The sequence below is a fragment of the Rhineura floridana genome, chromosome 1, assembly GCF_030035675.1.
Source record: "Rhineura floridana isolate rRhiFlo1 chromosome 1, rRhiFlo1.hap2, whole genome shotgun sequence".
NCBI classification, from domain to species: domain Eukaryota; kingdom Metazoa; phylum Chordata; class Lepidosauria; order Squamata; family Rhineuridae; genus Rhineura; species Rhineura floridana.
Window position 1 is genome coordinate 237,882,238 of NC_084480.1, and position 17,632 is coordinate 237,899,869.

Here is a 17,632-nt window from a genome sequence, read left to right on the forward strand (position 1 = left end):
AAGCAAACATTTGGCAAATGTTTGGTTGATATGTGGGTGAACACTTTTACCAAACAGATTTTTTTCTTTTTCACAATACAGCTGTCTAGAGAGTGTGAGATGTGCATTTAGTTTCAAAATATGTGAGTGATTATGAAGGCTTTACATACTCTTCAGGAGAACTGCAAGTTTTATGCTTGTTAAAGTCTGTGTCAAGTAGTTTTTTAATGTTATACATTTTATACTTCTGATTTTTGTCTATAATTCACTTCAGAAGACATACTCTTTTCTACATTGCAATAGCAGGAATTAAAATATATTGTTACAATGAATTAAAGAGCTTTTGTAATAATCCAAGCACTATGTTATTCCATCACTGGGGGGTGGGGGCAGGATGATGCTGAATTTGATTGTGTGGCAAAGAATTTAGAAGTTTCCAAAGATGGATTAGATATCAGTAGAAAAGAATAACAGTAATTGCCATCTGATTATGCCAAATTCTGTCACCATTTTGTGACTGGCTCTGTCCCTGCACCACCATTTTGTGGCTGGTGGGCCTCTATAATTTTCAACTATCTTGTGCACCCCATGAGTAGAAAGTTTAAGAATCCTTGGTCTCCAGGGTCTGCTGTACAATTCACTTATTGTGACTGATATCCTAGAGCTTTGCCAGTTTAATTTGTCAGTGCTGTATTAGAAACGTTAGCGTTAAAAATTACACTCATTAATATCCATTGAACTTACACATCATATGCTACACAGGATACTCTGTCTCTAGGATGCCGCTTTTAAAAATCTGGAAACATTCAATCCAGCTAGCTATAAATGAGGTGTTCAGCTTTGTAGGGTGTCTTAGTAGCCTTAGTCAAAAGTTGCTATCATAAGGAATTTTAAAATAATTAATTGTTAAATGTTCTTTCAACCTTCAAAATCATGTTTGTGAGAGAGTCATGTGACCAGTTTTTCAAAGTGAAATTGCACATCGTACTCAGCTTTCTCTTTTGTTTTTCAGTGACCCAAGTAATTCCCATAGAAGAAAATTTAGGACTGCCTTTATGCCAAGAATTGCTTCTGTAAAACATTCATTCATTTCAAATGAGATTTTGCAAAAGTTGTCTGTAGACTGTGGTCTTCCTTTGATTGTCTGAATTGCTCTAAAACTCTTTAAATTGTGAAAATACCCTTTGGAAAACCCCATGGTGACACAAACAATCACTATTATCCATTGGCCATTATTTTGCCATTATTTTCACTTGACATCGCATTCTACCTTGATAGTATTATATACCTGTTCTGTGTGTGCACTTATGACTTGGTCAGGATTGAAGAGATGATAATAAGATTCATTCAAAACATATCCAAATAAAAGTTGTTGGATTGATTGACTCCACTGAGGAAAATCCCATGTATTGATCTCTTATATTAATATATAAGAATTAAATTAATTAACTAAATTAAAAGGTGTGTAGCTATTAGAAGAAATGCCAAGGCATTTCTGAGTTCAAGGCAAGTGGTGAAAAAGGAATCGGTCTCTTTGTTTTGTTTGCATTAGGTTGTATTCAACTAAGTCAGAGTAGGCCCACTGAAATTAGTCATGTCTATTAACTTCAGTGGGTTTATTCTGATTAGCATTGAATATCACCCAGCGTCTATACTCAGTATAGTATTCAAGACCTTGAACACCTTTCAGGTGTTTGTTATTAATTTTATGAACTGAATGAAAATTAAAGCAACAGCATGCTTCTGCATATTAACCTCATGGTTTATGCTTAAAACTTTCCAGTTGTTTGACCAAGATGAACTGACTGACTGTAGATCAGAGAAACAGGAGTGTATGGGGGGTGGGTGGAGTTGTATGGGTTTTTGCCTAAATCCTTGAAAGCCTACTTTTAGTAAATGATTTGAAGCTATAAGGGTCTAGCACACAAAATCTGAAAATGCCATATTTGTGATAGAACAGATGTTGAATGCTGCCCTCTGAACTGTGGAGGATATAATGTGTGCAATGAGATGAATGTGCATAAATCCAATTTCTGTAATCATTTAACTGTTTAAAAGGGTTTGTACAGATTGTGAGAACAGAATCTTCAAGGGTCAGTTCAATCTTAACTATAGTCATTAACAGTAAATCAGTCCACATTTGTCAGCTGTTGCATGAAGGAAATTTATATTCTTGTTACTTATTAAAGAAAGTGTGATGTATCACCCAAGCTCATAAATATAATATTCTCATGTAATGCAAGTACTGTATTGCAAAGAATGTCACTGTATGTTATTCAATAAATCCACCAAGCCCTCCAGGGAGTTAAGAAGAATATTCCACGGAACTTACTATCTAGTCAATAGTTAACTATTAATTACTACTGGAGTTTTCTGGAAATGGTGATTCAGTGGCCTGGTAAAATAAAATGCTTCTGAAAATGAGCTTCTAGTAAAACATAACATTTTGAGGCAAATAAATGTTTTTCTTTTGAAGAGCAATTTAATGGGTAAAGTAAGTGAAATACTGTGTCAAAATGCCTGGGCACTACATAGCTTCAAGCTGTACATCCCTATATTTTCTTTGTAAAACTATAAAAAGGAGGAGATGTTTCAAACCTTCCTTTTTTTTAACCAAGCATGCCCTCAAGTGATACCCCAGTTTAGATGTCATACTAAACCATGATTTGCAAAGATTAACTGGTTTGTCACAATGTCATCTGAATGGACAAACTATGGTTTGTGATTGGCTAGCAAATCACAATATGAAATCATGGTCTGAAACTGGTTTGCAAACTTTAGGCTAGATCCAGACTAACCTAGTCATGCTTGCTCTAATTGAAATCAACAGGGACTAAAGTGTGGCGAACTTGCTCTTTATCCAATTGCATGGTTTCTGTCATACTTTGGGAAGGCAGATGGGGGGGACGTTTACAGAGTGCCTGACAATGTGTCCACCTCCTACGTACATCCCCATATTTATCATTTTTCCCCAACCTGTCTCCCCCTAACATGTTTTTGGTTTTACATTTTACAAAATTCTTTGCTGCTGTCATGGTGGAAGAGCTTTAACCTCTCTTTGAATGGCTTTCATTCTCTTTATAAACTTTTTGCTGCTGCATCAGCAGTACATCTCTTATTCCAATGACTTTTGGCTGCCGTGCTGGTTTTGTCACAGGTCAACAGTGTTTGTTAGGAAACCAGGTTGGGAGCTGGAAGCCCCCAGAATGACAGCGTTACTTCTGACACTTCTGCGATTTCACAGCAGTGACAAGTTTTTTTAAAAAAGATTTCTGGTGATCGCTGAGAACGTTGATGCCTCCTTACAAGGTAGTGATGGCAAACAGCACCAGTCACTGGTAGTAGCATTGAAAGTAGTGGTGACTCCAGCCACTTGGTTCTTCTTTCAGCGTTGAGAGAAGGGGTGGACCAGATGGCTGGAGTTGCCGCCATCTTAATTCCCCCAGAATTTTGCAGGACCCTGATATAGAATCACTCTACAATGCCATGACAGAGTCCAAACACATTGTGGAGGAATTAAGATGCAGGTGGCTCCAGCTGTTTATTTCAGTGTGGCGCATTAAAAAAATAAATTGAGGCAATACCAGGATCCACTATGGTGAGCTCTCTGGGGCATTTGGAACTTTGCATTTGTCCTAGGTTGCCATCTACTGATTCTGGGCCTGATCAGAGAAAAAGCATGGCGAACTGGTTTTAAATCCCCTCTCCTGTGCCGCTTCTCCAGTCAAAATATCGCCACCCTTGCAGCTCCTTTTACATAAAAACAAAAACATGGGACAATTCAATTATACAGCACTGGCTAGGCCTCATCTTGAATACTGCATCCAGTTCTGGTCTCCGCACTTCAAGAAGGATGCAGACAAACTGGAACAGGTTCAGAGGAGGGCAACAAGGATGATCAGGGACTGGAAACAAAGACCTGTGAGGAGAGACTGAAAGAACTAGGCATGTTTAGCCTGGAGAAGAGATGATTGAGGGGAGATATGATAGCACTCTTCAAGTACATGAAAGGTTGTCACATAGGGGAGGGCCGGGATCTCTTCTCGATCGTCCCAGAGTGCAGGACCTGGAATAATGGGCTCAAGTTGCAGGAAGCCAGAGTTTGACTGGACATCAGGAAAAACTTTCTAACTGTTAGAGCCATACGACAATGGAATCAATTACCTAGAGAGGTAGTGGGCTCTCTGACACTGGAAGCATTCAAGAGGCATCTGGACAGCCATCTTGATTTGTATTCCTGCATTGAGCAGGGGGTTGGACTTGATGACCTTATAAGCCCCTTCCAACTCTACTATTCTATGATTCTATGAATTATAGATCTCCTCTGTCTCGTATAGTTTGATCCTAATAACAGAGGATGGAATAAATGAGGAAGAGGCGTATGCTACAGAAGAGAGTGTTTGATAAGTCAGGATTGTACTGACATAGCTAGGATGTGCCAAAAGACTTCTACTCAGGCAAGGCCTCTGTTACAACACTCCATTGGGCGAATCAAATAGTAAAGGGGCAACATGTGTAGTGTCACTTTACCAACAATAGATCAAGGCAGACCATTCGGGAATAGCATCCAGAATTCTCAGAGAATGGGTGGAGAGAGTGAACTACAGCTTGCAAGTTCATGTAGAGCACATTTGATTTAATTTCTGAATGATAGTACAAACCATGGTTTGATATACTGTAGTGTTTGAACTAAACCCAGGATTTCAGTCACAATTTGGACAAATGAAATGTGAGATTTGCACCAACCAGTAGGTGAACCAGGTGTATAATCTCAAAGACTGAGAATTAACTCTGAAATTAGGCATTGCTGCATACTGATAATGCTTGACTCATACTTTATTTGCTCATATGACTACATACTCAGAAATGGTCAGAAGCACCTATGGGGGTAAGTAAGCTAATATGTGTCTTTGCACTTAGACTGTAGCATAGTCTCTTATCACTGCCTTCTCTACCACATATTCCAGGAGAAGAAACAAAGCCCAACTAAGTTTGTGCACAATCCTGAATAATGCAAAAACTTCTCCAGTTTTTCCTTATATTAAAAAGTCAAGCTAGGTTTGAATAATGGAATAAGAACTGATATAAACTTTCCCCTTCCTCTTTTCAATTCCATACAGTGTCAAAGGAGCAGATGCTGGCAATGGGATTCGAATTTTTGTTCCTGATATCGGTATGTTCATTGCCAGCCTGGCCATATGGCTTGTCTGTAGAAATATTGTTCAAAAATCAGTGCAAGATGATGCAGGACAGTACAACGAGCAGTTTGAAAGTGAAGACATGGTATGTGTGTAAACTATACCTTATATTTTTTAAAGACTTTTTTATTTGAATGCAGTAACTTCTAAAGTTCAAAAATACCATCAACAATATTGTCAGCACTAGAAAGCATAAGTTGTTGTGTAGAGATGTGCCTTAAGTATAATTAATTGGAAAATGCTGACTGAAGTAGATGAGGTTGTGGCTTTATGCTGCATCTTTTATTTCTGAAGTAGTTCAAGGCAATCTGCAGTGCAATTAGTTATGCCAGGATTCATGTGGTTTTACATGAGATTGCTCATATATAAATGCCTTAAGGGTTTATTAAAATAGCAGGATATTGATTAAAAGAATCATTGCATTTTAACTGAGAGTAAAGTTTACCTTTAAAAGAGTGTTTTGTGTCCCAATCAAGCTTAGTTCATTTTTATATATCCATTTTTAATAGGTAATTTGGGCGGTCTTACAATTTATGGAACTTTGATCCACTGTAGTCTGACATTTCAGTGAATGGGGAAAAGCATTTGTGTTAAAAATGAACATCACATACTTCCACAAATCTTTTCATTGTAGGTATTTGTAAACAGGATTACATAACCATGTTTCCAAGATCCTGGGCAAATAAATAGTCCGTAAAATGGTGCTTAAAGTGGGGGGGTGTCATTAACCACCTTATTTTGTGTATTACAGCTGTGCTGCCTGTCAGAAGAAGAACTCTGATGCAGTTGAGGCAATGGCAGTAGCTGGTTATGTGGCATGCTGGTGCTTTATGCCCAATCCTCTGATCTGTTATGTCATTGCAGCAGCTCATACAATTTGACTGTGGATTGCTAGGTCATGTGACTAAGGTGAAAGGGGTTTGGCATAGGTGTAAGACTCTTCTTGCACCACTCTGCTCCAGAATACCCCTGCTTTGGGATTTACGCCAATGTAAATTGCACCAGCTTAAGTTCCACCAGCTGAGCCAGAGTGAGGGAGTTAAGCCACTGTATCTCTGGTTCAGCTCGGGTGAGAGACTTACGCTGGCTGAGCCAGGAAAGCCCAAGGTCCACTGAATCCAAACTCTCTCATTCCTGTGGGTCTTTGGTTTGGAATGCTCTACTAGTGACTGATATGGCACAGCTTGAAGGATATAAAACTATTGATTCAAATACAGCATGATGGGTGAAATAATAATGCCCATTTACACTTTGGCCTATGCTTTGTTTCAGGATGTGGACCAGCAAGTCTTTAATCAGATGCTTTTATAGTAACTTACCTGTCCAGTACAGATAGCACATCACTACAATTCACACTTGATAATACTTGTTTTAGCTTAAAGAGAATGGGCAAGAGAGGAAGGCCATGATTAGGAGGAGGGCAGTGGGGAGGAATCAAAGGGAGTTTTGTTGTGGGGGGTTGTTAGAGGAGTTAGATATGGTGCCAAGGTGATACTGTGTTTCCAAGGGGCTCTGAAAGCCCTGGAGCCATCCCTGACCCTTGCAGTGCCTCAGAGAGAGATTCAGGTTTTGTCAAGGCTTCAGATGAAATAGTCCTGCACTTGTAGACAGCCATCCCGAAACCCTCGCCATTTGTGATAATATAGCTGAGAAGATATGAGAGGGCCCATGTCTGTGTATTTCAGTGGGAATACGTAGGTTTTCATTCATAATACTGCACTGTAACCACAAGTAAAACATACCTCTATCCAGAACAAAATAAAACATATATAAGCTGTACTGGAGGGAGTGGGGAAATTAGTGGACAGAAGAAATGCAGTCCTGGAATGAGCCAAGGGTGTGTTTTTAATTAGTATTGAATTATAAAGTTTAAAAATTCTACATGATCCTAGGCTGCTGTCCAATTCATTACCTCCCTTAAATGACTGCACATTTGGAGCAGGCTTGTCTGCAGGCCCTTTTTATTAGGACTTAGACAATTTAAAGCAGGTGAATTCATCTGGAGAAATGCCCAGACGGCAGGCTCGGTGAAATACAATGCAATTCAAAAGGTGTAAAAAGTGAAAAAAGCAAGACAGAGAACATTTAACTTCACAGCTGCAAGCAAGAATTAAAGATACTGATTTGGTGCAGATGGCCATATTTATGTGACAGAATGCAGATGTAGTTTTAACTGTTGAAGGGGTTTTGGAATGGAGTTAGCATTCTTGAAGCTTATGAATAAATAGGCTGAATGTGTAAGTGCCATGAAATGAAGAAAATTAATCTGATAAGCTTTCATAGCTCTAATTTCATTTTGATCTTAACCAGTAATAAATACACAGCTTGTTTTGTATTGTAGTTTTGCTCACTATTAGTTACTCTTACTTTTCAAGCTTGTTCCTTGAATATGCTGCTCAGGGTGAGCTGGATGTTTTGGCAGCACAGCACTTGTGTCAGAATGTGAGTCTTGTGTATTTCCTATAAGTGTGTGCTGCGTGCGTGTGGGGAGCAAAAGTTAAAACACATCATAGGTAGGTGGGAGAAGACATGGAATCCTTTCCTTGCTTATGTATTTTATCCCTAAATTGCAGCTTCTCCTGTTGCAAGTTTCTTCAGATTCCTGCCATTGAGAGAACGGGAGCAGGCTTATTCCATGGCACTTCTGAGAGAGCAGCTGTCTTTGACTCTTCCTAAATTGTAACCTAGCAGCAGCAATTCCATAAGGCTATCCCATCAGTTTCCATCCCAGGTGGTCATATTAAGAACTGTGTATGAACCAGCTCCATTACATGAGAGGGATGTATATAGTTTTGTTCTTTCCTTACACTCCTAGATGGTTTTTATTCTGCACCTAATTTGAGCTACATACCTGTATCCTTACTGTTCTCATTGTGATTAGTATACGTGCCTTGCAAGTTTCAGACTGTCACTTTGTGTACTTTCTGCTTTGTATGAGAGTAGGCTATATACCCTTTGATATTAACACTGTCATTACAGCTCCACTGAATTCCACACACACCACTACAGCCTCATGGGGAAAGCATAGGCTAAGAGAAAAGGCACAGCACCCCTTTCTTGCTCATTCAAACACACTTGCTCCACTCCTATCCTGACTGCAGTAGAGGAAATGGGCAGTGACCCAATTCTGACAAACGCAGTTGTGCTATCATCATGTTTAGACTGCTCCTCAGTTTTATATCTCAGTGTATTTGTCACATATAATATTCTGGATCCGTTGATTGGGTAGTGCTTGTGAGTGCCGAAAAAGCCATCTCAAGTTAAAAAAAAGTCAACGTATGATGGAGGTTTAATTCAACCAGTTCTCCTATCATAATTGGAACTGTTTCTGGTTCCAGAAATAATAAGAGCAAAAATAATAAACATACTGTTTTCTGTTTGACCAAAGTAGTCTGGATCCAGTAAATGTGTTTGCACTCACAAGCATGTATTAAATATTATCACCTTGGGACAGCCTTTCCCAACCAGTGTGCCTCCAGATGCTGTTGGACCACAACTCACATCAGCCTCAGCCAGCATTGCCAATGGTCAGGAAAGATGGGAATTGTGGTCCAACAGCATCTGGAGGCACACTGGTTGGGAAAGGCTGCCTTGGGTGATTAAGCTTTTTGAAATGATTCTGATATGTAACATTCCATAATATGTACAGGAAATGATCCATCAAAGTTTACCATTATGTATGTGACTAGGGCTGTGTGCAGATGAACTCTAGTTTCTCCACCTTATATGTGGGCAGACAAATTGTCCTGAATTTCTCCAGAAGGAGAAGAATTTCTCTTAAAAGTTTCTAGGGAAAAGAACTTACCATTAGCAGTAGCACATGTTCTTTTTTCCTAAGATTTTTTTTCTGCCTCTGTGCTGGCAGCCTGGCCACCATTTTGCAATCTTCACAGTGCCTTGGACCTAGCATAACTGCAGGGTGGTGGGTAGGCACGGAATAGCACCTGCCACAAAAATGGAGTGAATTTTTGGTAGAAAATTCTACAAAGTAGCCTCCTTCTTCTAGAGGGTTGAGTAACCAAAACAACTCAAATTTTCTCTGAAAGATGTATTATGAGAAATTTCAGCTCAGCTATACATGCTCTTTTGTGCGGCGAAGATGGCAAGGAAACCGATATAGTGTTCTTTCCTGAGCACAAGAATTCAATTATTTAAAACACTAGTATTTAAAAATTGTAGATAGACTCCTTTCCAGCTTTGCTGTAAGAAAAGAAGTGAAATATTGGAATTCTATTCCCTTTTTTGAAAGCATATTAATGAGTTTCAAAAAAGTGTAGTTTTTCTCTTTTTTTATTTTCAGTTTGTCCTTCAGAAACTATTCCACTGAGCAAGGATGTGGAACTGATAAATATTGCATTTAGGTTTGGCATTGATGTATGCCCTGCATCCTATGGTTGGCCATAATTGATTTGGGTTCTGAAATGAACATGCATTAGAGGCTCCTAATGCAGCATGCTGTTTGGGAGACTGTTCCTTCATTTGTGATTTACAACATTGCTGCTAAATTTGGGAGGAGAGGCGGGAATCAGCAAACAAAGCTGCACATGGTGCTAGTATAAAAGGGCCTTTATGCTGTTTTAGAAATATATTCACTTCCGTTCCTTATTATTTCAGTATAGTCAAAAAGAGATGTGAGGGGAAACACTGCAATGCTTGTGTCAAGCTTCTTTGGGAGTTATTTGGAGAGAGCCAAAGATTTTTTAAATATTCTTCCTCTTTCAAGAGGAAGTAGACTCTCCTTCTGAACCCAAAGGGCACTGCCCATCAAGAGCTGTTGTCCACAGAAAAAGTACTCTTCTTCTCTTTTTATTTAAATTAATGGTTAACCAATGATAATTAATAACCTATTGCTTTTTAATGCATTTTCATTTACTATCTTTTCTGAAAATGTGAGCCTTTTATCTTGATACCCAGAGCAGTAGTACTTATTATTAACACTATTAACAGGGCAGGTTACAACAATGTTAAAATACAGCATTAAATACATTAAATTAAATTAATTAATTAAATTTTATTTTAATTAATTAAATTAATTAAAAGCAACCTAAAATCACAAGATAGTGGGTCCTAAAATATATATATATATATCAGGGGTCCAAGGTTAAAGAGGTTCATCTTCAGCATTCGCCTAAAATTGTACAATGAAGTTGCCAGACATACCTTGGTGTCATGGCCCCGTCAGAGGACTCATCAGACGAGGATAACTCGGGAGTAACAGCAGCAGACCCAGAAGGAGAAATGGAGGAAGCTCCTGAGAACCCAGCTCCTTCTCCCCCTCAGCTGCAGAGCACCCCAGACACAGCTGAATCCCTTCAGCCAGATGCACACAGTGAACAGGATACTCCCCCCTCACCTGCAGAACGTAGACAACAGAAGGTCAGACAGAAGAGGGGCAGGCCTGTCCACTTAAGGCCAAAACGCTGATGGCTCACACCTGCTGACAAACCTGCTCCTTAAAAGTCAAACCTTGGCTTCAGCTTGTTGCTGACTACAACGTCAGGCGTGACCACTGTGTGTCTTCCTATCCCCTGAACCTTGACTTGGACTGATCTCTCGGCAAACTAGACCCGGACCTTCACTGACGTCTCTTCTGGATTTCTGGCTTGGCACGTAAGCTTTGAACGGCCTCTGCCCTTATCTTGCTTCCTCCTTGCTAGCCTGGCAGATTTATAGCCAAGCTGCCGGCTGAGGACTTACGGCCTGGCAATTACCAAGGAATCTCCAGCCCTGTCTGCACCCCCACCGACACTGCTGTCTCAGTGAAGAGCTGACACTTGGTGAGGAGGGAGTTCTACAACCTAGGCGCTACCACAGAGAATGCCTGCTCTCAGGCCACCCCCCGAGCCTCTGGGGGTGGTGGAACTACCAAAAGGGCCCCCTCTGCTGATCTCATTACGCAAGAGGGTCTGTAGGGAAAAACATGGTCTTTCTGACATTTGGAGCCTAACTCATTTAAGGCTTTAAACACTAGCGTGAGCACCTTCAGTCGGACCCAGAAACGAACCAGCAACCAATGTAGCTGTTTTAAAACAGGGGTTACATGAGATCTAAAAAGAACCCCAGCCAGTAATCTGGCTGCTGTATTTTGGGTCACTTGGACCAGGTGAGTTTCTGAGTTGTCTTCAAGGGCAGTCCCATGCAGAGTACATTGTAATAATCCATTCTTGAAGTTACCAAAGCATGGGTGGCCAAGTCATCTCTGTCCAAAAGGGGCTGGAGAATTTGCTGGAGCTGGAGCTGGTAAAAGACACTCTTAGCTGTTGAGGCCACCTGAACCCCAGGAGTATTCCCAACCTGTGGACCTGTGTCTTCAAGGGGAGTGCAACCTCATCCAGAACAGGACGTCTCCCCATCTCCCAGACATGAGAACTCTGGGCACATAATACCTCTGTCTTGTCAGGATTTATCCATTTTTTGCCCACATCCAGCCCTTCACCATCTCCAAGCACCTGTCTAGCACCTCAACTGCCTCTTCCAATTCAGATGGATTCAGAGAGATAGAGTTGGGTATCATCTGCATATTGATGACACCTTACTCCAAATCTCCTGATGACAGCTCCCAGCGGCTTCATATAGACGTTAAATAGCATGTGGGACAAGATGAAATCTTGTGGCACTCCACAGGCAGTAACTTCCCATAACGACTTGATGGAAGTGACCCTGGAGGCATGAGCAGAACCACTGAAGTTCAGTGCCCCCAACCCCCATCTCCCTGAGATGTTCCAAAGGGATGCTGTGTAAGCTTACCAACTCAGCTATGAAAGCTCATGCCATTAAAACGATTAATATAATACCCTAGACTTTTTGTTGCTTATTTGATTGATCCATTGCAGACTGTAGTGGTTTAGCTGATTTCAACAATAACTTTTTTTACTCATTAGGATGTTGATGGTGATAACGTATCTCTATTTCTTCCAAGCAATCCAAGCTTTACTGTATGGTATGTTTAGGGGTGTACTACTCATAACGCTCAATACAATGCAGTGGGTTCTGTTGTAAGAATGGATTTTAATTCTGACCAGGGCAGCTTGTTACTGCATGTGTCAATGAGATCTGAGGGGCTATCTCAGCACATCAATGTTTACACCATATCAGAGGAAACATTAAAAGCTGGATGTTAATAAAGCAACCTCAAACATAACTAATGGACATTCTGGCTCTGAATACAGTAGTAGCAGTCACAGCTGCTATAGAAGAAGTGATGCTTCCTGTCTGCACTTTATCTGCATTTGACAGTTTAAAAAAAATGATGTTCAGTGATGAGTTTTCAGACTTACCCCAAATGACTGAAGAACCTAATAATGCATTTAATGTTGTTTTTGCCATCTTACACCCCAGTTCTGCATAGAAAAGGGTGATGCAGTGTTATTACTTAAGAAATGCTATGGTTTTTGGTTTGTTGGATTTTAATCTGAATACACAGAGATGTTGAGTTATGTAGTAAACAATTTGTTATGCATGAAAAGCATATTTTACAGTTATGATTCATGTTACATGGGTTCAGTGGACAGCATCCAAAGAGCTCTATTTGTTAAAACTTTTATTCTTTGTGACCCCCTCCCCCCCATGACATATTGGAACCTACTTTTGAAACTTTCCTGACTTTTATATCCAGTCTGTTGTTTTACGAGTGGGCTGGGAGGCTAACGTTGGACCAATATGAGCACAATTGTCCCTTTGGGCTTGCAGAACCATTAACACAGTTTTGGATCCTGCGTAGTATCAGACAGATATATGTGACTTGTTATCAAGTTGCCTGATGTAGTATTCACCCTTTAGTGCAAATTATGGTCGCAGAACATATCAGCCAACTTGATTTGGTTGTACTGCAGAATTCAAACTTGGCAGCTTATACTGGTCTGTGATAATACACCAGATGAAGGTGATTTCTGTTTGTCTGAATGTATTATTAAATGTTGAGTTCTGTGACACATACCTATAACCAGTAGTGATTTCAGTTAGTGATGGAGCAATACTGATCCTTTCAGTGGAAACAGATATGGGCGAAGCCAAATTTTGGTCATTTTAATTGAAGGAGCAACAATTTTACATATAGGTGAAATTATTCCATGTTATAACATCACTTAACAATTTATATTTCTGTTAAATAAGAGAGGGATTTTGTTAATTTTTAAACAGTGCTTCTGATTTACTCCATGGGACTTTGGACTTAGCTGCACAATAGAATTTGGAGCCACCCAGAAAGATGCTTCTTCACAGCATTGTTCTCAATCAGATGCACTTGCCTTATGGCCCTCTCTTTTATTTCTATGTGGCTCTAGATAATCTGGGCTAAGGTTGTAGTATCTACATGGCATGGTCTAAGTAAGAGCTCAATATATTAGGCCCAGCATTAAGGGGATCGTCCTTCAATAAAAAAAAAAGTAGGACATCTGATGCATGAAAGCAGAAGAAAACTTAAAGAGTTTTGGAAGGATTTGGGAAAGAGAAACACATGCAAGTTAGGTCTTGTGGTTTGGGAAATGTCCCAAATGAAAGTAGAAAATGGATGTCTACTACACACACGTATGCATCCATACACAATGAAAGAATTTTATATTTCCCATTTGTATGTTGTGTTTGTGGATATACATTTCTCATTTATATGTCTATGTACAATTCTGAGGGGTAATGCAAAGAAAGATTAGGTATGTGCTTTCCTGTTGGGCAACCCTGAGTAGCTGCTTATGCAACCACTAATGATTGCAGTGGTGGCCCCCGAACTATGGAATGGTCTCCCCGAGGAGGTGCGCCTGGCGCCAACACGATCATCTTTTCGGCACCAGGTTAAAACCTTTCTCTTCTCTGAGGCATTTTAATTCCTGTTAATTCTAAATTATTATATTTTGATTTTAGACTGTACAGTTTTGTGTACAGTTTTGTGTTATTTTTATTGTATTTTTAATGTTCACCGCCCAGAGAGCTGTTGCTAGTCGGGCGGTATATAAGCTTAAATAAATAAATAAATAAATAAAATAATGAGAGAGATTTCTGCAGCCCTGGATGCTGCAGTGGTCAAAGCATGGACAGAGGAAGGCTGATGCTTTCCAGTGTCAAGAAAAAACTAAATAATCAGAGCTTTTCAATGGCTGAAGATACTAGCAGGTGCTGCAGTACTAATGGAGACATGATATGTGAATGATGGAATTGCAACAGGCTGGGGTTTGTTGAGAGACATGAAGGCTAGGAGGCTTGCCAAAGCCCCTGGCAGACAACTATGAGAAGGAGGGAGAATGGTAAAAGAAGCCATAATGGATGCTTACTTCTAGAGAAAAATGAATAAGGATGAACTCCTGTATTCCAAGTATTTTTCTGGGTTTTTCCCCCCAGAAAAAAACGGACATTTTCAGAAAAATTGAAAAATGCAATAATAGCACTTTTTACAGTTTGAAAGTCACTTTGTTACTTCAGGAACATCAAATGTAATTATGTACAAGTTGGTTTGGCATAAAATTATCACATTTGGTATATTAAAAGTACATTTTATTCAAACAATTATTACAAATTGAATTTACAGTTTTAACTTTTTACTTTTTTTATAACAAATGGATCTACAAGCTCCTGAACTGTAAGGATCACCTGAACTGTAAGGAACCTCTTTCATTTTGCCAGTTTATGAGGAGCAGGCAAAAAACAATTTTTTAAAAAAAATAGAAGAAACCATCAACATTAATAACAAAGAAAAATATTTATGTCTCTGCTAGTCCTCCACAGTGTCAAGCAGACACAAAGCATCCATTTCCATAAAAAGAACTGAGAAAAAGTGGAGGGGGGGCAAGATTCAATGAAACATTTTATTCATTTTTTTCAATTTTGGGGGGGAAGGCTTCGGGGAAAAACGGAGGGGAAAATGTTTTTTTTTTCTGAATTTTTCCAGTTTTTTTCTGGGCCTTCACATCTCTGATTATAACTAAATCACATATAAACTTGCCCATGCTTCAGTCCTCAGAGTCTGAAGATGGGAATGCAACCTATTCAGGCCAGAGAGGTGCTGGCATCATGGACTCATCTAGTGCTGAATCTTCTGAAGAAGCTAGGACATCACAGGTTGGCTCAGAGGGCACATTGTCTGCCATTTCGGCTATGAGTCCATGGCCTCTTCCCCTGAAGATGGAATCAGAGCCCTGGGTCATGAGCTTTTCAAATTAAAGAAGTTAGACACATGGCCACCTTAGACTATTAGTGGAGGTTTAATTGACTAGAGTTGCAGTTTTTAACAAAATCTTTTGTTTATTTAAAGTGCTTATATACTGCTTAATAATTACTATTTCTAAGTGGTGTACATAAATCATACAAAGAATAAAATAATAAAAATTAATCATAAAACCCAAAGAAAAACCTGAACACTACTTTAAAATGCCAGCTGAAATACGAAATTCTTTGTCATACTCCTGGAGTTCAGCAAGGGAAGTTGCCTGTTTAATCTCAGTTGGTAGAGAATTAGACAGGTTTGGGCCCAGAATGCTGAATCAGAGCTTCTAATCTGAGCCATGGAGGTTGCATTTCTTCCCTTAGAACGGTGTTCTGTTTAGGAAACCACCTATTTAAGAGGTCCATGTTACATAGAATTGGATGTGCAATTCAGTAATTGACCATTAGCTGAAAAGTTCTCATCTCTGAAAACACTCAGAGTTATCTTTCTGAAACAGTTAATTTTGCTGAAGAGACCAAGATACTTATTTATTATGTCTTCTTAACATTTATCAATGCAATATTATTTTGGTCAACATGCTCATAGGATGCAGTCTTATATAGGGTTGCCATATTCCAGTTCCACAAATCTGGGCAGGTTAATTTGCATATTATGTGAAGTATTTGCATATTATGTAAATATTTGCATATTAATACTTGGATTGTCCAGTTGTTTTGTTTTTGTGCCTAGGAATTACCACCAAAAACTGGGGAAAGATGTGAGATCTTTTTTTTAAAAGCAACATTTTTAGCCTTAAATGCCTAGTTTCCAACACTATGGAGTATTTGATTGATTAAGAGAATTTATATCCTGCCCTTTTGCTGTTAAAAACAGAGCTCAGCACAGCTTACAAATATAATAAAAACAATAAAAATACACAATCAATATAAAAACATAATAAAAACACAAAATAGCAACAAACATAAAGTAAGTCAGGGCAACAGTACGGTTAACCATATACGATATATTTCAAAGATGTGGTGGGTGGAGAAAAACAAGAAGTCAAAATGTTAGGAAAAGGAGTCTTTCACACCACATGCTCAGTTGTAAATACTGTTGCAGTAAGCTTTACAAGTTCCTCCAGTATTCCACTGGTGCAGGCACTCAGACATTCAAAGTATCTGTATGTTTCTTAGCTTTTATAAAAGCAGAGCTTTGCTTAACTCAAAATTTCTTCTCCCTTTGATCAACCACATCTACACAGGTTCCACCTCCATACTCAAAATGAAACTGGGCCTGGAAGTGTGCAACAACCCCACACATACCTTGCTAATTAGATTACCAATGCCAGGATGTCTGTCTTATGGACTACTCTCCTGCTCCCCCCCCCCCCCGGGCATCATGAAAGATCCAGTCCTGGGCTCAGAAAGAAAATAAATATCTGGTCCTCTTCAAAGTATTGATAAGCCTCTTGTTTTAATTGAAATAATAATTATAAATTCTTGTTCTTATCACTAATGGGAGTTAATTATCTTGCATATGCTGCTGTTGCTTCTATGGCTGTAACAGAGTGAGGTTAAAGATAAGTGAAATGCAAATAGGAAAAAAACAACACAAAAGGCAGTAACACTTTCCTAAATGTAATACCATACCAACCACAACAAGATTCCTATGAGTAAGGCAGAAAACTAAGCATTTCACAACCAAAAATATGATAAATGAAGAAATATTTATATAAAAGCATGACTATCAAATATATTTATTATTTACACAAACTGTAAAGATATTGATAGTGCAATCCTAGGTTTATTTATTCAGAAGCAAGTCCCAGCGTATTCAGTGGGGCTTACTCAAACAGGGACAGAAATGCAACTTCAAGTGACACAACCCAAAATTCCGAATCATGCCACTTTACGCTGTTTTGCAACTGTTTAAACTTGTTTTTATGGTTATTGGATTTTAAATGGCTTTATTTCTTCTTGTGAGCTGCCTTGGTTTCCAACCCTAACTCACAGGGGTGTTGGAAAGACTCCATACACGCACACACACACGCACACACTGCAGATGTATAAATACATACAGCCCATATAATAGTTTATTGTCAAACCAGTTGGTCATTGCAGAAAAATCCGTATTAGTTTTAAAAAAATCAGTATTACTTTCCTACAGAATAAAAACTGTAATACCTAAGTAAGCCCTGCCTACTTGCTTTAAAATAGGACTGGAGGGCACAAACACAATTCTTTTTTACATTCACTCCAAAGTCTCATTGATTTTCAGCACATTCATAACCATGTCTACTCAAAAGTAAGTCCTATTGAAT

General features: G+C 39.1%; 1 protein-coding gene across 5 annotated transcripts in view; it reads left to right on the forward strand.

Moving 5' to 3' along the window:
• PIEZO2 (piezo type mechanosensitive ion channel component 2) overlaps positions 1-17,632 on the forward strand; it is a 417,861-nt gene that overhangs the window by 219,669 nt on the left and 180,560 nt on the right. For all 5 annotated transcript variants that reach the window (XM_061595221.1, XM_061595247.1, XM_061595237.1 and 2 more), the window contains exon 5: positions 5,100-5,262. In XM_061595221.1, the coding sequence (XP_061451205.1) occupies positions 5,100-5,262 (163 nt within the window). The remainder of the gene's footprint in view (positions 1-5,099; positions 5,263-17,632) is intronic.